Source organism: Apteryx rowi, unplaced genomic scaffold (assembly GCF_003343035.1).
Source record: "Apteryx rowi isolate R43461 unplaced genomic scaffold, aptRow1 scaffold_796, whole genome shotgun sequence".
NCBI classification, from domain to species: Eukaryota; Metazoa; Chordata; class Aves; order Apterygiformes; family Apterygidae; genus Apteryx; species Apteryx rowi.
The window spans coordinates 140441-163097 of record NW_020451089.1 but is presented as its reverse complement, the minus strand read 5'-3'; the positions used below and the strand labels follow the sequence as shown (position 1 = coordinate 163097).

The 22657-nt window shown below is 35.5% G+C and overlaps 2 protein-coding genes across 6 annotated transcripts in view; one reads left to right on the top strand and one right to left on the bottom strand.

Annotated features, from left to right (window-relative positions):
• ANGPT2 (angiopoietin 2) overlaps positions 1-2577 on the bottom strand; it is a 51518-nt gene extending 48941 nt beyond the window's left edge. The window contains exon 1 of the mRNA XM_026088919.1: positions 1945-2577. Within this exon, the coding sequence (XP_025944704.1) occupies positions 1945-2229 (285 nt within the window). The 5' untranslated portion in view covers positions 2230-2577. The remainder of the gene's footprint in view (positions 1-1944) is intronic.
• Positions 1-22657, top strand: part of MCPH1 (microcephalin 1) — a 135906-nt gene that overhangs the window by 96485 nt on the left and 16764 nt on the right. The gene's annotated exons all lie outside the window — the stretch shown is intronic.

Below are 22657 nucleotides of genomic sequence, written 5' to 3'. Positions count from 1 at the left end.
ATTCTACAGGATGTTTAGCTGTGGAACGTAAAAAAAACCCAGCCTATTCTAAAGCATTTTATTTGGAAATCTTTGCTCAAATGAAAGAAATGTGTCTGTCTTGTAGAACAAAATCTGCCTTTTGATCTGCTCAAAGAATGAGTGAGATATACTTGTCCTATTCCTCTTGTAACTGATTTCCCAGAGACTGACAGGAAAAAGGGCAGTTTTTACTAAATAAGGATGCTGGAATTTGCTTACTGGTTTCTGTTTACCTGATGTCACTTACGATATTGTGTTTGCCTACTTAAGTGGTATTTAGCACTGGAGTCTTCTGTGTGATTTCTACTATTTATGTTAGGAAATTGCTTACCAGCTGGGTAGATTAGACTGTTTTACTTTGTGTTTTTCATCCTGCATTGCACATCTGTTACTGTTACTCTTAACGTTACAATAGTGAGCATTGCGAAATTAATAAGTAGAGAGATAAATATGTATGTGGAGGTAAGTGTGCTTGCTTGTGAAATAAGAAAAAGAGCTACTGAACTGATGGTTTAGCTAACATTTGAAAATGTGGGTGTCTAAATTAAGCATCCTAAGCCCATAAAGATGACTAAAGACAGATTTAGAGGCCCACACTGAAGCCTTCATGTGTATGCATTTTGGATTTAAGCTTCAAAGCTTATTTTCAGGTGATGAAAACACTCTGCTTTCTACTGTGAAGTGTGACTGTTCTGCTTTACACACACAAATTTGCTAGATGGTTTCTTAGATTGTATCATACTAGTTCTGTAACTCTGTAACTGATGAGAGACACAAACCCTAATGAAAAATGATTATTTGATAATAATTTTTGATTTAGAATAAAGAAGTGCCTGCTCATATTGTAGAGAATTATGAATATTCTCCACTGGCAACAAGTAGTTTTCTTTATGAGAGAAAGCCTTATGACATCATTATAGCATTTAAAGACTTATTTGTAGTTATAATGTCAGTTGCTCAGTTCAATCCGCAGAAGATTTATTGCTTTGAACAGAGATATCTTAGTAGAGACACAGACACAGGATTATAAGTTTACTGTGCAGTTAAACTATACTATCACACTTTCTCAGATAACAGTGAAATAAAAGTTTAATGACTTAAAATATATTGAACTGTATAACATTTAGAATCAAGTGAGTTTCTGTAAAAATGTGGAATAGTGATCAGGTTTATTTTCCAGTAATATCAAGAATTTATACAGAATAACTTTTTCTACTGTTTCAGGTAAAATTTTATATATGTTGCCACTTTGGGAATAAACACGTCATTTTCCTATAGTTACGATGGAGTTGCATTAAAGGCAGCTATGTGGCATTTGAAACACTGTCTTTCCCCAATTCTTTCCCCTTGAATATATTATATTTGAGTGGAAATATTACAGGATGCAAAGTATTTCTGTTAATGAACTTTCTTGAAATTCTGTCACTTCACTAGACTGATTTCACTGCAAGTCAGACTTGCAACTCTTCGTAACTGTGGCTTACGTATGTTATTTTCTTGCAGGCAAATTTTAAAATCATGTTTCAAATATGAAAAAAATGTGCCTCAAATAAAGACGTGTTCCATATTGTTTAAATAGAGATAAACTAGCTCTTGTCAGTGAATTGTAAAGTATCTGGTTCTTTCATGTCAGACTTTTCAGACATGCTCGCAGTCTGCCTGTGTAATTACTATTTGTCCAAGCAGCTCCAGTGTAATGATAAACTATAAAGCATGAGTTCTGCAAAACAGTGCAATTTTCTGTACCCTACTAGTCTGTAAAATTTTGTTTTCAGACTTCAAAACAACTTTTTGATTGAAAACTAATTCAGAAATGTAGTCTAGATCATGCATTCTGAGTTTCAAAACTCTTAGAAAAAAAAATGAAATAGATAACAAGATCTTGTAAACAAGCTTTTTAGAATAGAAGTAATATTGCCCTACCTTCATTAGCCACTGAGTGTTGTTTTCCATGATGTTTTCAAGCAGTTGCAGTCTTTGTACTGAATCATCATAATCTAAAGGTGCATCCCTTTGCACCGCGTTCGACACGTAAGAACTGGAAGATCGGCAGTTGTCTGTCTCAGGCAAAAGGAAGGTATAGCTGCATGACCCGTGCTGAACCTGGTACTGCTTCTTGCCTATGGTCTCCATGCTTTTACTAAAGGAGTTGTATCCTGAAGCTAAGAAAAGATTGCAGCTCAAAATAAAGTAAACGCTCAGCTGCATTTTAACTCCTATGGTAACCCAGCAGATCTAGACGGCTTCAGGATACTATCAAGAACCCAGACCTAGGTAACCTGCACTGAAATTCAGTGCTCTGCTGCCATGTGTCGCCTGGATGAGGGCTGGGCTCTTTGGCTGTGCTCGCTGCAGCCTGGAAGCGTGCCGTCCTCTCCCAGTCGCGCCCCGAGCTGTCAGATGCGGAAAGGAAAAGCAGCCCCGCGTACGCTGCGGGAGCTGGGCTCGTTCTGAGAATAAGCTTGAACGCTTTCTTCTGCGCGTCTTTGTCACGATTTTACGGCTTTGGTATCTGAATCAATCACTTTGCTTTCCTTATATGATAAGTTGATAAGAGGAGGCAGACATGTGTAGCGGAGCTGCTCCTCCCTCCTGGCTTGGCCATTATCTTCCTGCCGAGGGAGGTCACTCGCGAGGGAGGGAGGAGAGAAGCGGGGCGCTCTGCCCAGCGCCGCGCGGTGGGCTGGGGAAACCGCCGGGAAGAGCCAGCCCTTCCCGGACCCCTGCGAATTCCTGAAGCACGGCTCTAATTAAGAGTTTCCTAGACAGAGGAATCAGTTCCGATAGCCTCCTCCAACCATGTTTTCAGAGGGAGCTTGTAAATTATTTGTAGTGGTAATAATTTTTAAACGCTGTCAAAAAAAAAAAAAAAAAATGCCCCTGTGTGTGTTTGTTCCTTTTAAAGAAAACTATTTTAAAACGTAGACCAAGATGAAACTTCATTTATGTTTAATACATCCTATAATTACAAAGATACTGTTGTAAGCACACAAAAGCAGCTTTTGGCATGCCCTTGCAAGGAGAGCAAGAGAGGTTTTTTTAATGAAAAGTCTGCAGTCTAACATGCAGACAATGTATTTTACCATATCTCTGAGTTGAATTTTTTTTTTCATGCATGTCTTTCAGGAGTTAAATGTTTTCAAGCTTTTCTTTTTAGCGTTTTTTGTCTGTATTAACAGGCTAGCTTTAAAAGGGATAACATTAAAAAGAGTTACAAATCAAAAGTCAGCTGGGACTGGAAGAGGGAATAACTTTACAAACAAAGTGTAAGGCATTCCTCAGTAAGCGACAGGGGTGCATATTAGTTATTTTATCAGTTTACATGAGCCCAATTCTGGGCCCTGAAAAGTGGGAAATACCTCTAAAAGGTGAGGGGAAATCTAATAAAGGAAATATTTGATTGTATATATAAGAATAAAAAAGAACTCTCCCCCCATTTCCCACTCCCATGTTCTCTGCAACAATCAGTGAACTTGAAAAAGCAGAAAATGGCTAACCAATTTACCAAACCTTGGGAAAGAGTTGATTCCACTGAAATTTTGGAAGAATTTAGTTTTCTGTTGCAGAAGGTATCTTCTTGAAACCAGCATGTTAGGAAACTGATTTCCAGAGAGAAACTGCCTGGGAGTTTTGCTAGGTTTGGATCTGGAAGCTATAGATTTTCTTAATTAAAATAAACAAAGGGAATGCCATACTAGTCAGACTAACATGAATTAGAGACCAAAGGTTCTCTTATCCTAGGAAAATCCCAGTGTGCCTCAGGATCTCTTAGGACAGACTTTCTTACACAACTTTCTATATTTAATATAGTGTATTAATGTGGTTTTTACTTTTTATAACATGAAAGTTGTGTTCAGGGGTTGTCAAAAATAGTTGTAGCAGCTAATATGCATGCTGTACCTTGTTGGTAGCTGTTGGGATTTCTTTATGTAATACAGTCTGTTACCTTTTGAAGGAGCAGTCTCTAGAGTTTAATTCTGGAGACTCCAAAAGGCTCAAATTATACTTGGACTGTGACCCATAAAACCAATTTGTCAGATTTGTTTCCTGTGGAAGGTTCATTTGCCATTGTTCATCCTTCCAGTCAGAGGAAATGGAGGAATATGTTTGGAACTTGGGATACAGTCAAGAATATTTTCTACAAACTGTACATATTTAAAGGGTTTGGCATATATTTGCATTCCCCATCTGTTCAGCTTTCTATTGCAATAACAAAGCTAATTAATATGACAGCTACCTGTGTTGTTAAAGAAACTTCAAAACTTTTCTGCACAGTGATTTCTACTTTTCAGTATATTGAAATCTTTGAAAGAAAGTTTATTTTCGTGTGAATAACAAACTTTTGCAAAGTTTTTGAGGAACCTACTATTACTCAATGAAATCAGCATGTAGGATTAGATTTGCATACTAGACTATGAAGCATTTCTAGGTATCTAACCAGACATTCAAATTCATTAAGTATTTTCTTTAATTTTGAATACTTCCTATAAAAAATTCTATTAAACTGTATGAGAATTTCCCATTATTACTTGTACTTAAATGTCCTTAACTTGGTCTGTCCTCTGCTTTGTTATCCTCTTACAGCTACTCCAAAGAATATAGGACCCCAAATAGAGTAGTGCTGAAAATAAGAATGCTCCAACCCTGAAAGCATCCCTCTCCTAATGAGGAAGAACTGGAAAATAATCTTATTAATTTTCTTAGGTTATGTTTTCATGGATTTTTTAAATCCTTTAGTTATTTATTGAAGGAAAAGGTAAGACTGACCATCATTGTATTTTAGAAGTTTTCTTTTTAATTACTAGACCTCTGCGCAAGGGCTGTACATATGTAAAATTAGGGGAAATTGTTGACCGAAATTGTTAGACAGGATTTCCATGAGAGGCTGGATGAGATCAACAGCTTTTGAATTTCTGTGAAGCTTACATCCGTATGCCACACTGGTGAGTCAGATCACCAACGTAGTCTTCCAGCTCAGTTTTGCTGTGTTTTTGAGGAGAAACTAGAGTGTCTCCAAAGGTTTGAAGTGGAATCTCTTTTCCTTTAGGAAAGGCCAGTAGGTGTCCCTGGAAGGCCCTCGGGCAGTAGAGGCGCCCGGAGCAGAGCTGGACTTGGAGGCTGCCTGACAGTGCTTGCTGTATCTTGGACCTCCACTAGGGAGAACTGTGGTTGTAGGAATACTGGGAAGAGAAATTAGTTTACCTTTTACTGTTCCTTTTCTTGAATGAATGGCCAGGTGCTATGGCAGCTGTCAGCAGTTCAGGGGAAAAGTATGGGAAGTGCAGGTATTGCTCTGTGAAATGCCAGCAAAGGCCTATGGGAAGACCCGTACCAGCACAGCAGGGACCTTTAATTGGGTCCTGTTCTGTGCTTGTTGTCCTGCTCCTGGAGTAACACTGTGAGGTTCCCATGGTAATGCTTTTCCCAACTTTTCTTTGATACTTCCTGGCTGCAGCAGCAATAGCTTGAATACTGCCCCCCAACACACACATGCGTGCACGCACGCACACCACTACCTGCTTGAGAATTTTGTTATTTCTCCATCTGTGCCCAATGGACTCATACGGCTTTAATGCAGCGCTCTTTCCCACTGCCCAGGAAAGTGAGCGAGCTTTCACCTTACCAGTAAAATAAATATACGTCTCTCTAACCCTGCACTACAGGATAGCGCTGTATTTGGTGCATCTTTTGGAGCATTTGTTTGTGATCCTTCACCCTTTCTACCCCTTTGGGAGCAGCTTTCCCAGCTGTGGAGGAGGAAGTGGTCTTCTATGCCTCCCCAGGGAGACAAAGCCAGTCAGAGTTCAGGGGGAAAGAAAGTAGTAAGAGCTAAATTTAGAAAACTAGTGTGAAAAGTAAAGCAAGTTAAATACTTTTTTGTCCTTGAAAACTGAGGAGGAAGGAAGATGCCTGAATACAGCCTTTTCACTGAGCCTCAGAGACTTTAGAACAAGTGTTCTTGCAGGGCAGGACTCATTCCAGCAAAGCTGAATGACAGAGAAGATCTGTCTACTGTCAGTTAGGAGAAGGAACATCTCATTGTTAGACATGCTGAAGTAGGAAGGAATGTAAATAATGTCATGGAATCTTTTATATGCCAGTATGAAATTCAGTAAAAAGTTATAATTCAGTTGCTTCTTGGTATATTTTTAATGTTAATTGTGCTGTTCATCTTTTATTTGTGCTGTAGAGATGGAGTAGCATGTCTGCATTCATGATACATTTATTCTGCAAACTGAAGTATTGATGCTTAGTCTGTGATTTCCTGCTTGCTTTATATCTGAGTGTATATAGTATTTGACATAAAATAGCAAACAGTGGCTTGGTATATTTAAAGTACAAATGAGATCTTTCCCTTTTTAAGAAAGAAGATATTCACTCTACAGAACTCACCTTATAAGAAGGGCAGAAATGTACATTTTGTCAAAACTAAACATTTAGAACGTTTTGCCAGATGTTTCAGGCAATTTCCTTTCCTGGGAAACAGTAATTTCCCTTACTCAGCCAATCCTGTTTTTATTCCATACAGCATATGACTAAGCTGCTTTGAGAGAGATGCCTGAATACCACTAACATTATCTTTCCAATTATCATTTTACTTACAGCTGCAGAGATTCTGTTTGACAGGCTAATACAGAGGCACTTTTGTGAGACCTTTGATAGAAAAGGAAGCATAAGTTTTTGAGGTAACATAGACTAAAGCCAAGTCAACATTTTTTGTACCTGCAGACATAGCCATCTAAAACTTTCGAGGTGTTGATTTAGTAGATAAGCAAGTTTTTCTTTCAGCCATTCTTATGTTTTTGCAAGGAAAAAAAAATACATAATGAAATCTGCAAAATATTGATATAACAATGAGAACAAGTATTTTTTGGTGCTGCATTGTTATACGGTTATTTAATATATATATATAAATTAAAATGTTGTCGTATGAGAATGTGGAACTTCAAAATTAAATCTGAGATGAAAAATTATCTGAAACTTTGCAATAAAATTATTAAAGTATTTTATATATTCCTGGTATTTACATTCCTCACATTTTGACATCCTTATGTTAAGTCCCCAGCTTTGGTTCTTGGTACTTTAATATTAGTTTATGGTAGTTCCATTTGCTGGCTCCAGAATATTTTCTTTCACTGGGAATTTTTTTAGCATGTTTCTCAGGAACAAATGTCAACAAAGACAAGACTCCTGAACTCGCAACTTAAAAAAAACAGTGAATAGGATCCTGAACCCTACTAGATTTTTAGTCTGCTGAAAATCTTATCTGTTCTGAGATCTTACACTCCCCTTAAGAGAAAGGAATGCCAGATTATTATGTTTTCCAATAAGGCAAAATGGATTGTTTTCTTCAAAACACATAATTTGGCCAGTTCCTCAGCTTTTCTAAAATGAACAGTAGTATCTTACCACTATAATACGCTCATCATCTTAGTATCTGAATTAGTATATACACTTACATGAAATATTCACTATAAATTTGCTAAGATAAAAGTATTATGCAAAAAAACTTATTCCAAAATAAAAAGCCAAGCTATTCTTTTCCTACAAACTGTTCTGTGTATCTCAAGAAATATATTTTTTTAAATAATCACTTTCAGAAATTATTTAGAAATGTCTGTGACAGTACTAGTGAGTGTCAAGGCATTGCATCCATACATTTATAACAATTATTTACAAATCAGAGAGTAAGTTTTATTTAGTCATTGCAGTGATTCCTGTGCCTTAATTCTCTAACTTTTGTTCTTTTTTTGTTCTTTTTTCCTTTTGTTCTTCCCCTTCTAGGTCTTTCTTCCTCTGTAAATGTCTTAATGAAATCATCAGAAATCTCCTTTCATTCTTTCTGATGCTTCTTACATTCCCTCTCATCTTTTTCTCTACTTCTAACTTTGTATCTGTTCTCTATCCCTCTCTCCCCTAAATTATCCCTAAAAAGGATAATTTGCCTATTATCCTTTTTATTTTGTTGCAGCTGCTCCAGGAGTCCACTCACTTTCTCAGCTGCTGCTTTTTCCTAATCATTCAGAACATCTGTTGTAGCATCTTGTGAATTCGTCGTCGCCTTTCTCTTCTGTCTCGGATTGTTCCCTCCACATCTCTGTTGATTGGCCTTCCTTTCAAGGGAGGGCATTTACCCAGTATTTCTCATCTTGCACTTTTACTGAAAGGGCAAGAGGTCATTAATCTAATCCACTGAAAATTTCAGTTATCGTTCTATCTTGGTGACTCAGTCTGTTTGTTCCCATCTTGCCTTGTAACATCCAATCCATCATTTTAGGACACATGATATTTTTTCCTAGATGCCACACCATTAGTTAAGCCTAATGTGGCCCAAAGTAAACTTTATATCTTCCCTTGGAAATGCTTGCTAGCCCCTTTTCTCTTTCACAGTTGACACTGTCACCATCCTTCAATTCACTTAAACCTATTGTCTGCAAGTTAGCTTTAGATCCCTTTGTTGCTTTGGCCAGTTCTTGGTGTTTTATTTTCTCCCTTTTTTTGATGCTATCCTTTCATTTCTGTCTCTCAAATTCTTGTGCTAATCCTCGCCATCAACACCTTGAGTTTTGTAACAGATTCTTTCTGGCTCCTCAATAATATATGAAATGTGACTTGCCTGGGAAGCTCATATCAGTTCTGCCTCACTTAGTGAGTTACATGCAACTTTCTTCTCACCATAATTGTTATACCAGCATCAGAGCTCACAGAAGTGGACTTACCTGCTTAAATGCCTGTACTTTGTTTCCATTCTTACAAGCTCTGAATTCAGCCTCCTTTTCTTCTGCCAAATCTGTCAGCTTCATTGCTTCCTTTGCACTTTACACTGGAGTGACTTTCTTGGAGTGTCTTGGCTACATTTGGAATATCTTTTCTCAGTTAATCTGAAACTTTGTGTGACCGTATTTTCGAAGTGTAGACTTATTCTGATGTCCCACTTTTGTTATATAGCATTTGCTCAACTTCTTTGCTCAAGGCTCTTTGAACGAAGTTATATTAACATTAAAAATTTTATAGATGTGTATATATACTGATAATTAACACAATTTGCTTTGTAAAGTGCTTAGTATGCTGTAGATGCAACTATAACTAAAATATATTTGGTTATGTTAGTTTAGATTTGTGGTATCTTATCTTGAGCAACAACGATGACATGCACATATGGGTTTTTTGAAATTCCGGTTCTTATGAATTCCACATTCAGTCCACATCAATCCAAATTTTCAAGGGATATCTAAATTAGAGTACACAAATATCTATAAAGCTCTAATCTGTACAAATAATCAACACAGGTATCTGAGAAGATTCACAAAAGGAATAATGAAGTTCCTATTAATAGGACAAATGGTCGTTTCTTCTACTGTGAACATATTTACTTAGTACATGCATATTTAGTCTTGATTATTGAATTATATTAAAAGAAATGAACAGAGATATTCTTACTCTTATCCTCTTATACTGTTTATATGCTCTTTTGAAAGCTCACCTTTTAACCATAGTTTCGTGTATTTGGACTATTTAAACCTATGAAGGATTTTGACTTTTGTTGTATCATGATGTGAAAAGGCAGTAGACTGTGAAAGAATCCAGAAGGCTCTGAAAAATGAGAAATCTGCCTTACTGACATCTTAAAGAAAAATGTATATGCTCTTTGTTTAAAGGAATGTATTTTAAAAATGTCTAAGCAGTTGACAGTAATCTAGCCTTCCAAATAACCTTAGTCTTTCTGATTTAACCTTTCCTCTGGTAAGCAGTCCTTCAGGTTAGCGGAAGGTTCTCTCATCTGGTAATAACATACTTTATTGCTAACAACTGTATGCCATACTTACCAAGAACATGTTCAAGTTAAGATTTTGAATTCAAAGATAAATTGGTGTCAAAGAGAGAATGAAAAGGAAGTGAGAAACTGTAAAAGAGGAATAAACAAAGCTTTCAGAGAGAGAGGACATTTATGGCAACAGTAAGGTACCTAGTTCCTGACATCTGTTTCCCTCAAGAAAAAAATACAGTACATAGACAAACTTTTTTATGGAGGGTGCAAGACAAATATTTATAGCATTTTTTTCATGTATTCATATTTGTTGAACTGTATTATACATATGTAATTTGGAGAGGATAGACCAATTATAAACTATGTTTCCATTCCATAAAGATAATTCTTTGCTTTCTTCAATATTAGTAAACAGTTCACTAATAGCTCTTAAAAGCAGTGCCTACCCTTTTACTTACTCCGCAGCAAAAATGGGATTCTTTTTATCATCAGTCTTATTGCTGTACAAGCAGAGAAAGTAAATGCATGCTGTTGCCCTTTTTTTTGTCCCCTGGTTAACCTGTGATGGTTAGTAGAAACCTAACCAGGAGAACCTGGGACAGGAGAAAGATTGCCTGCCTACTGATAACAAGAGTAGGGTTCCTTTGAGCTCGGACTCCTTGCTTCCTTATGGCCATCTAGTGAAACTCCTCTTCTTGTGTATATGTTAACATAAGTACCTCACTGGCTGAATAACAGTCTGTTCTTTATCTCTTCAAATAAACCATTTGCTGGAAGGATAATCCTCCATCTCCAATGGAATGTGTACAGAAGATCAGATCAGTATCCTATCATTAAAATGGTATATTCTTCCCAGCATAAACCAATTAGTCCTTTTACTGCTCTTTCACTAAATCTGAATTATAAATGAGTAGTTTCACTGCACATAGGAAATCTAAATCTTTGAAAATCTTTTTTTTTCATCTTATTAGAAATGGATATCAGTGAAATTCAGAGACAATCACGGATGATATCTCTATTGTCAGAAGAAGAATCCCCAGTTCAGGCTAGCCGCAGCCAAACTCTGATCCATATTTAGAAATTCAAACAAATAGTTCAATCTTACCTTCTTAGCTTCAGTTTAAACTTGATTTTAGGAGCTCTTGTAGTTATATATTCTCACGCGGTTTTAAAGTCAGTCTCTTCAGTCAAATCATGTGATCAAATTCTATTTTAAATAATCTATAAAGCTTCATCTTATTATAAAGTTATGTATTATCAGTTTTTACTGGATCAGATGTAGCCTGTGAGGTGTTATTAATCACAATGTGCAGTGGATAGCATTTTTCTTTAACATAATTAACTTTATATCTAATTCATCAAGTTACTGGTCAGCTGATATTGTTCTACTATTTCCTGCCTTTCTTTATCTGTTCCCCACTCATTTTTCTTTTTTTCATAGAGCAAAAATACATACCTCTAATTTAAAAAATTTACTAGATTTTGGCATGACAGCTAGAAGAATGATAGATACTGCCTAAACCTGCCAGCTTAGAATTTTTTCCTCTTCTATCAATGAAGTAATGTGTCACAGTGGGATTCTTTAATATAATATAAACATCACATCACCCTATGCTTCCTTGTAGAGTCAGTGGAGAAATTTCTTTTCACTGATCATAAAGTGGCTCTTGAGTAACTAGCTCGAGTGAAAATAACTACATTATAAGCATCTGAATTTAAGTGAGATGAATGATATATAGTTCACTAAACATTATAAATGCAGGCTTCATGCTTATTAAAAAAAAACAGATTTCTTGAAAAGGTGGTGAGATTGAGAATGAAACCACCTGATTTCTTGTCCTTTGCTAAAAATTCTAGTTTGACTTACTGAAAGAAGTGATGGTCATTCCATTTTTCAGGTATGTCCCATTCTCTCTGCTTAAAGTGCCATTATTGGTATATTATCAACTGGTATTTTTTCATTTTCTTATACTTTCGGGCCTATTGCATCCCAGCTTTATTGTTTTGATTCTCATCTCTTTCAGTAATGGATTCATTGGGCTATGAATCAATTGAAAATCAGACCACCAAGAAACTAGGTCTGACTACATTAKTCACTATGGAAATATATTTCTTTTATACTGTGGGCATATTTCTCAAGGTGAAGGCACTATATCTTTGGTAAATGTCAGGAGAAGTGTTTAAACAGTGCCTTTTCTGGAAGCTCATTGCAACCCTCTTACAGATGGCAAAGAAGAATGGGCTAAAGAAGGACTGGTGTTTCAGCCAGCTGTGAGGAACTCCAGGCAGGTCTGCAGCAGGCAGCAGAACAGTTAGGAGTCACAGCCTAAACTTTGTTTTAATTTTATACCACCTATAAAGAAATATCTTCTGACACTAAGATCTATTAGGCTGTAGAAAAGCCTCTCATGAGAAGTGGTGGAATCCCTATTGCATGAGTAATTTAATATAGATGGGCAAAACACTAAAATATGTAAAGAAAAATCCTATACTGGCAGCAGTGTGCATTAGGTGACCTAATAAGCTTTTTCATCTCTAATTTCTCTCATTAAACCCCATCACTTTGCTGATGGAAAGAAAAATGTTTATGTTGGACCTCCATGAGAAAAGTACTTATAGACAAAATATCCATCCCCAGATGATAAGAATATAATTAATATCTTTGAAATAAATCTTTCATTTTCTCACAGCCATGGAATTAAAACCATCAGCCACAAGCTAATATTAATGCCTGCAACCTGTTAAGCACAATTATTGCAATATTAGCAGCAGTGGTCTTAATATCAGAAATTATTATATTGTTAGATTTCATTGCAATACTTGAACAACTGCATTGTATATTATTAATTATAGGAGTGACATGTAAAAGAATATAGTTAGTGCTATTTCTAAAAGCATGAAAGTGAGCCTCTGGTTCATCAGCTATTATTGACCACAAGTGAGCCTGCTTGGCTAACTGAGAAATTTACAACCAGACAAATTATTCTCAAGTATCAATAGCTTAATTGCTAATTTTGTTTTCAAAATTAAAACCATTCTTATTTAAACACAATTCCAGTAAGTGAGTCAGAATGGGGAAATCCTCAAGCAGTTGCCATTTGCATTAAATTTACACAGTCAGGATTTTTTTTTCAGAGATGTAGATTTCTCACCAAAACATTCACTGGACTAGTTAAATCATTGGAAGTATCTTCAAGAGGTGTCACCTGAGTTAAGATACTGGCTTTCATGGCTGGTCCAAATGAGAACCAGGCTTTACAGTAAATGAAGCTGGTTTCCTCTTACTGATTTGCCAATATTGTTCATGAATTCATTAAATGTGGGATATTCCATATCTTTGCTGTCTCTTCCTAGTCAGAAAGAGGCATCTATTTCCAGAAAATGGGATGGCATATGGCTTAGTATGGTTTTCCCATATTACAGCTGGGAGAAGGAAGTAATTAAAATGAACAAAAGATGAACAAGAATGAAGGAACTCAGTATCATAGATAAGGGAGAGAAGGTGTCGTCTTGTCTTTTTTTTCCCCCTTAGTTAATTTTTTTCTCATTGAAAGTAGGGTTGAGAGGTCTTAAATACTAAATGTTAAAATCCAGGACAGTTGTGGACAGTGTAACAGCTCTGCACATGAAAAGCAAATGCACTGTGGTAGGTACTGCATCTGCTATATATGCATGTTTTGTCTGTGTGTGTGCTGTGTCATTTTGCCAATTTACCAGGCATCTGGAAAACAGCCTGCCTCCTATGAAAATATGTGGAAAGCCATCTCCCATATGCTTTTCATATGAGACACAAGACTTGACTGTGTAATACAGGACATCCCCTGTTATGTGGGACCTCTGTCAAGCCCAGCTGAAAGAAAAGATACAGGTAAGAGAACAAAACCAGAGGAGTAAATCATTACTAAATCCTAATTTGGTTTCTAATGTTTATATTTTTCTCTAGTCTCAGCTGTTCTAGTCCACTTTAACAATGTCTCTAAGCTAAACTGGTTCTCTAGAACAGTTAAATGTATTCTGTTCTTTCTAATCTATCAAATGCTTTATGGTTAAACTTTAAAATGTTCTTCATTTTCATAAGTGATTGTTGGTCAGATTTTAAAGGTAATGTACCCTATAGGTCAAAATCTGTTAGGCTTTGAGTCTTCCAAAAATCCCACTGTGTGTCCATTTGCATCTTTAAGTACCTACACATCTCTGACCCATAAGTACATAAGGGCCTTTTAATAAGTTAAGCACCTTCATGAGTGCTTCAAGTAGTATTTGAAAGCTTAACTGCAGGTGTTATTTTTCACAGCAGTTTTGGGGTTAAAAARTGTTGCCTTGTTTTGGGGTATACCAATGTTGCCAGTGCTTGTGTTACTCAGCTGTTTTGGTTTTGTTATGTCCTATATTTTRAACTAATTAGATTAAGAGAAAATCATAGTTTTAATTTAGGGGAAAAAATCTGTTTCTCATGGTTGCAGAAGCATGAAAATGTTACTCTGCTACATGGCAGAGGAGAAGGCAAATAATTAAAACCTATAATTATATTTTTAGCATGATTTTGGATGCCAGATTCGTGATTTCTGAACATTTCAATTAGCRATCCTGAGCATATAAATTCCACTGAAAGTCTCATTGAAAGACCTTTATTTCATGTTTTTAAAATTAGTAATGTGAAACTGATAATATTCTATGTGTTTGGCTTTGCTTTTGAGGCTTTTTGCTTGAGGGTGAGACAGGAGAGTTTGAGAATCTCTTAGTAGCATCTTCATTAGTGATGCATATGATGAAGAAAATCTTAGAGACATTATAATGAATGTGTTTACAGATAGGATCCTCCTTTAGTTTAGAGCTAGAGTGAAGGGCAGAGACAAAGAGGAGAAGTAAAATAAAYGTGCAACATTTTAATTCCCTGAACATAATCTAGATTATCATTTTTCAGCTTTAATTTATTCATTTAATTTACTCTGTYAGAGTTAAATTAAACTTCAGATACAGCCCAAATCACCAGGGTAGTTGGCAGTATTGCAGAGGTGATATTTTAATAATACTTCTATCTCAAATATATTTACTAGATAACTTTGTGGATAACAAGTTGTTATCCTTACTTTCAAATATCTATTTACATATCTAATATTATTCAGCCCTCTGTTTCCTGGGGTGTATGTGTTTACTATACCTAATGATAAGCAAATCCTCTCACTACAGCTATATCCAAGCATGATTCAATACCTTTGAAAACTTCAGTTTAAATTGGGTGTCACGCTTACAGGAGCACAATATGATCCATAGTTACACTACAGCTGTCCCACAAGTTTCCTGCTTTAATGAGAATCTTTACCTTCATTTACCATGTTTTCAGTAATAACTGAGTTAGCCAAAGGAAAAGAGATGGCAGAGACCGCTTATCCCACCATGGTCTCAGTGTGAATAGTAGTTCAAAGAACATGTTGTCAGGACATTACTTTCTGCAAGTCACATACTGTTTCTCCATGTAATATTCTATTGCTCTTAGTTTGGCTGTGTCATATATCTGTGGTACTCAGAACAATCCCTTTATGTATTTGATATATTACTACAGACAAGAAAGAAAAGAACTTTCATATACTCAGGATAAGGAATGCAAATTACTATTTTTATTTAATAAAGACAGATGGTTGAGGCTGGCACTAATTTTGTCCTTTATTACCAATTAATATATGAGAACTTGAAGTACATTTTGCTTTCATACCAGGGAAATTGGCTCACACTGAAAGAAGGACGACATATCATGGTTTTTTGTGGACTGTCCTTTAAATGTTAGTTTACAAAGACACTCCGAGTCAAAAGGCCAATTTTGTCCAAAGGATGTTTTTAAATCTTTTTTAAGATCCATGTAGCATATTCAGACAAAACRGCCAAGACAGAACAGTTTCAGAAACCAGTTGGACTTTATGTATGGAACCCATTTGTGGAAAGCTGCCCAACTACCTGTATGGCTTCTCTGGCTCATATACTTGATTTGTTCATTTGAACAATTATCATGTCCTGTAATGATTTATGAAGAGCATGTGACAAACCAACTAGTTGCTAAAAAAAGCTCTGATTTGGCTATATAGGTAATTTTCCATGATAAAAATCACTGTATGTAATTCTTGTGAGGTGTACTTTTTACCATTTTCTGGTCCTCGCTTACAGTGCTGTGTATGTCTTGCCACACTTTGGACCTTTCTTTATCACAAAAAAATTTCATTAGTTAATTTGCTCGTAATTTTAATATATGCCACCAGTTTTCTTTCTGCATTTGACTGGTTTGGACTAACATGGCAAGGAAAAATGAGCAAATATAAAGTCTTTGCTAGAGGAAGGACTCAAGTGTTGACAGGATAGCTGATTTCAGCCCAGAATTTTCTCTGCATAGAACACATTTCATAAAGCAAAACTGCAGGTTTTGTTTGTTTGTTTTGGGGTTTTGTTCCAAGTTTCTTGAAAGGAGATGATCCTTAAATGAAAAGAAACACCAGGATGTGTTTCCATAAACTTCTTATGAGAAATACTGTGATAACAAGGCACGAAAAGAGCAAGCTAAATCTGCAGCAAAGAAGCTCAAATTAATGTGCAGATATTAAAAGGAACAGAGTTAGGTCCAGTCTTCTTTGCAGCCAATATTCATTGCTACAAAGAAATTGAGGTTTATATTGGTCTGTTGAGATGGCTTTGATAGATTCCTGACTTGCTGTAATTGGTAACACATTCTACTTTTACATTGTTTTCTGAACTGTAACCTTGCACTTCTGGAAAATCAGAGTTTGGGGAAGCTGTATTATCATATAAAACCACAATCAAAGCTTTATTTTGGTCTTTCTTTCCACAGTTGCAAAAGCCTGGTTGAGATTATGTGCCATTGTCCATTTGTTGTCTTACGGTGCTGTTACACTGTGACTGTGATTGTGTTTGCCTGTATGATTTATTACAAGCTTACTGGCAGATGGTCATGTAAACTATGCAATAATGCTTCATACTAACAGTAATCAGCTTTTAGCTTTTGTCTGATTTTTTCTGGGGTAAATAGATAGTAGTATAAACATCATCCTAATGCCTAGAAAATCATGGTTGTTTTCAGTCAGTTCCATCAGTTCTTTTATCCTATTCAGTAAAAAAGGTTTCTCTGATTGTGCGTAATATTCCATGAGGGAAAGTAATATTGCATTTTTGGATGGTAGTGACAGAAGAATTAGTGTTCCATATTTCTTATGAGAACATGGTGGGAGAAGAAGTTGTTCATGAGAAGAACAGTGTATGCTAGAAAACTTCCTGGCTCCTACGTATGAATGATTTTGCAACAGTTAAACCATTGGAGCCCCATAGGAGCTATATAGCTAAAGTTTCAAAAATCCTGCTTTGTCTCACTTGATCCCCACACTTGTTAGTTAGAAAGAAATTGGTTATGTATGTTTTATTGCATAACTGTAAATCAGGCTTATATGCAATGTTTATCTGTCATGGTTAAAATACTGGCAGCCCAAAATATAATCCATTTATTTAAATTGTGAAAATGTAAAGAACTTCTAAACATAGAACAGTAAAATGTATCTATCAAGCAATGCTGTTGTATAAGAGAAAAAATGTGTGAAATATATGGTCTTATCATTATAATATGGCAGAGACACATTTCTTGGTTCTTTTAATAATGTATATTTAACAGTAGTTTTAGATGGAACAGCTGAAGAAGCCACAATATGGTGGAACTTTTGGGGGGACTATTTATAGCTRTCTTTACTTCCAGAAAGGAAAATATCTAGTCTCACAGTTTTAGTGGAGACAGCTGTTGAGAAGCTCTCATTGGCTTTTGTTTATCAAAATTGTAGTACACTATATCCAGGCAATAAAATTAGTTATAAATCTGACTCCCTTATAACACAATGTCATGTAATGGTTCCATCAAAAGTGAATCTTAGTAGTTTAATTAAAGTTCCCATATTTTTAACAGATTCCTTGCTCTGTTTCCTTATTTAATCATAAGCAAAGGGATATATTGCAACTCTATTTATGTTCTTGCAAGAACATATGACAGTAAAGTCTGTGCCACAATCTTCACAGCATAAGCTCATGGCCTACAGACCTGATTAGATACTTTTTTCTGAATGTAATTCTCAGTTACAGGAACAGGAARGTCTTTTTGATTTCCCAAGGACATCAGCAAGGGCATTTTAGCTGATACAGCTCCTCTTTTCAGACTCTTTCATGAATGTTTCTAAGGGATAGTCTTAACTGCTCTAGTCTGTCCTACAAAAGTAGAGGTTAAAACAATTCACAGCTAAGATGAAGAAAATGCTATAAGAACCTGAGCCAAATTCTGTCCTACCTGTCCTGGTTTCACTGGTATAAAAGTTGTAACAGGCTCCTTTGATTCCTAACTCCCATACCTTTGCTCCAGCCACACACACACAAAAAAAAATCTGTTTTAAATTTCTTGTAAGATAGTTGCAGAACCAAACTCCAACTTCAGTTAATTTATTTTGCATTGTTTTTGATTTAATGTGCTTGTATGTGTATAGAGACATACTTTTATTCTTATTCTTACTATATTGTGATTTATTATGTGTTGATGAAATTCTGTTGTAGACCTTGGAGGTTCTTCCAAAGACAAGAAATTCAATTGTCATGTTTTTCTTACAATGATTTATGTCTTGTGTATTGAAGTTATTTATCAGAGCTATTTAACAGAGCATCTAAGCTCATAATTTTTAAAAAATGTGTTATTTAATATGTGCCTAAGAATGGTCCCAAAGGCTGCAATCAAAAAAAGGGGTCTCATTTTGCTAGTCAGTATATTAGTATTGTAAAGGTACTATTTCTTCATTATTTTTCACTGGACATAAAACAGGACTCTGCATCTTAATGCATTGTACAAATCCAAAACAAAAGATAGTGTCGACCCCAAGGACCTTTTTATCTGCAGAAGACTATTTCCACTCTTTTTCTTTTTTCTTTTTTTTTTGCCTACCTATACAAGAGATCACACTTCTCCCACATTCTGTTTTGCTAAATTTATCTATGGCCCTGAAGCTCTGTCAACTTTGTTTCAAGAGAAGGAATCTGGCAGTAGCCAATACGAGGGACTTTCACCTGCGGAACTGATTCCAGGCAGCCCAATTCTGCCGACCTTCTGCCGACTATTGTCTTTGCTGCGTGAGACGACTGTTTTTAAAGCTACTGTAGAAAGAGAAGTTTAATTGGAGTATGTTTGCCTGAGGGAGGGGAATTTTATGGGTAGTCTGAAAGGGGTTGAATTAGTTGACTTTTTAACAGTATCTGTTAATTAGTATCTTCTAATAATGTATTTTGGAGAATCCAGGGCAAAAGAGTAAAAATTCTGTTTACTGTTAATTTCCTAAAATCAAAGGAAATAAACATTAAAAAAAAACAATTTAAAATGTGCTGTGCTAGCATGTTAAAACTGCAAAGCTTATCCTAAAACTTTAAAGGTTTCCAAAGGTTTTGCTTAGCCTCAGAGAGTCCTACATGAATCGAGGTAAATGTCAAGTGCCCGAAAGAGCTTTATTTTCAACAGAAAGCCAGGTCAAACTCTGTGGGGTTCACTGAGTTTATTATTTAAATTCAGGGTTTAGTCTAACATGAAGGAGATAAACAACTGTGTAAACGTTGATAAAAATTTAATGGCAAAGTTTTGCACAAAACTTCATCATGTGAAACTAATTTGGTTCAAATAATGCTAATGAAAAGGACCATAACATACTAGCTTAGATCTTTTAAATTACCAACATTTTTTTTTAACTACAGGGTGACAGTGGATACAAGTAGACAGTACAGGCACTTAAACTTTTGTACTTGAGTTGATTGTGGCTGAGAAGAAAAATTGTAAAATCAGAACGTTGTGAACTACTGAAAGCTGTTTCTTATCCACCGAGTTTTCAGTGTGGCTCAGCACAAGCTTGTGAAAAACTATGTGCCTTCCTGAAGTGGTCCCATCTCATAGTGTGATCTTGTCATATGCTCTGTGCTGTGCGGGTTTGGGCCAGTTGCTGCTTACGTATATAGAAGACACCTGAAGGAGACGTATTGATCCATCTGACATGCAGTTAGGCAACATGATAGAGGTATTCTACCTTTCCTAGAGGTTGATGAGATCATGGTTAAATTCAGGATTTTTTTCAGGATTAACTGTACTATTTCTGGTTTCATGCTCTCCTTGAAGAATGTTGGAGACTTCGTATTGGCTATTTGTGTTATCAGTTCTCAGCATCCTCTTTTGGCTAGTGGATAGCTCTATGTTAAAGATATCAGTGCATGTTCTTTCGAATGGCTTCCAAATTTATCTAGCACACAATTGTAACTGGGTGATAATGATTCTAACTGCTTTTAGGTGACAAATTCTTTGCTATTTATTCAAAAAAAGTAGTGCTCTTCATAAAGATAATGTGCAAACAGACACCTTTTAGTAATAGTTAATTTACTTATTCAAAGTGGAATGTGTTGATTAATTATATAGCTTCTGTTATAATGTCATTTTTTTAATTTGAGCTTTTGTCATGGTGAATCAGCACTTCCAGTTCTGGGATTAAATAAATTCAGAAAAGAAACCATCTGTGTTGTATTGTATAGATTGTATTGTACTTAACCAGACAATTATGCTATGATGTGTTTGCAGGACTGCTGCTTAACTTTTCTTTGGAAGTTGTCTTTCTCATAATATTTGCAAATCAAGTAGAAAGAGATTTTTTATCTATCATCTAAACATTAGCAAAAACTGAGTATTAAGGAAAGAGGGCATCGTAAAGGATACTTATTACTCTGATCAAATAGAACACGCTGAGGCAAACACAGGATCATTTCTGATTAAAAAAATATTTTCAAATGGTAGGTTAAATGATTTAACATGAGATATGATAATAGATAAGATTTGCTGTACAGAATAGTATATTTATTCTAGAATGTTATAGAATAGTATTCTATCATTCTAAGAATGCTTTTGAATCAGCTCACACAGATACTATGTTTACATGGTATCAGACTTATTAGGGAGGTTGATTACTACTTTAATACTGTTTTCACTAATAGTGTATCATCAAAGCTATTACCTGTGTTTCGTCTCAGAGGAATGCATGCCATAATTAAGTGCGCTTCAAAAACCAAATTAAACTGAATGGAAGAAGTAACCAGCAAGGATGTTCTCTTGAGCATTCATTCTTACCATGATGAATGATGCTTGTTTTTCTCTTCTCTTTAATTAGAATGTTTCTACATTTGCCAAAGAAAATGTTGGAATGCAGACAAAAACTGAAATTATAGGAACAGGGCTTGATGTAATAGCTTATTTGTAAAGGAAACACAACTTGTTTGGTATTTTATTGAAACAGGAAGTTCAGAACCCCACTACACACAAGTACAACAAATTCTCAGGTGCTCGTTGAGTCATCTGTTGTTGGAAGCAGTCACATAGAAGGCTTCCCCTTGATTTAGTTTTAATCTTCAATTAACAAAGGGAAGGAAATTACATACAGATTTAGTTTTAGATTATGTGTAAAGCTCTCTATGTTGCTTTTTAGTTGTCACCCTGATGTGCGTACTTTGTGTGTATATCATGTTGGAACAACTGGAATGTTTCTGAGTGAATATATTCAGTTTTTAATGAGCATAAGAAACTTCATGTGCTTCCTTTTTTTAAAAAACGTAAAGCTTGCTTAATGAAAATATTCTGATTTTTCCTCCTTCTAGTCATGTCATACCTGATTTCATACAGCTTTACTGCTAGCAGGAAAAGTAATGATCTGTAACAGGGTGATAATTGATAAAACTATTATTTAAGTTTAGTCTGGGTTTATTTACTTTTTAATTGTCATGTTTGTTTATAATAAGATGACTGTTATACAGCAGAGAAGAGCATGGCAAAACCATGTAGTTTTCTTTAGCTGTGAAATCTTTAAAAGGCACTTGGGAATTTGTGTGTGTGTGCTCTCTGTAGAAGATTTAGTTTTTCCCTTCCTTCAGAGGTCTGTATGACACTGGCCTTCTTTGAATGAGAAAGGTTTTATTGAATTCCCTCCAAATCCCATCAATACTGTTCCTCTGTTTAATCCCAGGAGTACTCAAGTGCTGTACAGTGAATTTTCCTTTCCCCCACCAACAGTCTGAGCAATGCTGTCTTTGTAGCTCTCCCACTACTGGTCCATAAGATAAAGATGAGTGCATTAGCAATTTAATCAATAATGTCATTTTAAGAAAAAAACTCCATGGGTAACATTAGAACTGTCGTGCCAACTCCTAAATTTTAAAGTTGAAATATCTTTAAATTAAAAATAGACACATGATCCAGGGAGTACACAGGATGTTTTTAAACCTTTACCATATACAGGGTTATCTAGATTGAAAAGGAAAATTCTTTTTTGAATCTTCTAAGTATTGTATATATTTAGTATAGAAAGTATAGTATATCTAGAACAGTCTTCTTATGATGTACACACAAATGTATATAAACAGTACTTACATTGGGGTAGTTTATATTGTTTTATGGCCACCTTTTTCCATTGATTTTATTTGGAATTCTGGATTGAGATGGAGCCATAGACTGTAAATATTTGTTTTACAGTCTTGTGCTAGAAAACTAGTGTATTTTTTCCACAGGACGTTATTGAGCAAATATTGTATTTTATCTAAGTTATCCAGTTGTTTGACTAAAAAGTAACTTCAGTATTTTTGCTTGGAGTCCTTGTCTCTTTCTGTGCTTCAGAGTATTAAGCATTGAGCACCTACACTCAAATATCCAGTTGTTCATAGTTTATGTACAATACTTGCTAAGCATCCTTTGGTCTTTAATTTGAAAATGCTTCCTTATGCAATTGGCAGCCTATTGAAAAGGCCTACTCTTACTAATGCACTTCAGAT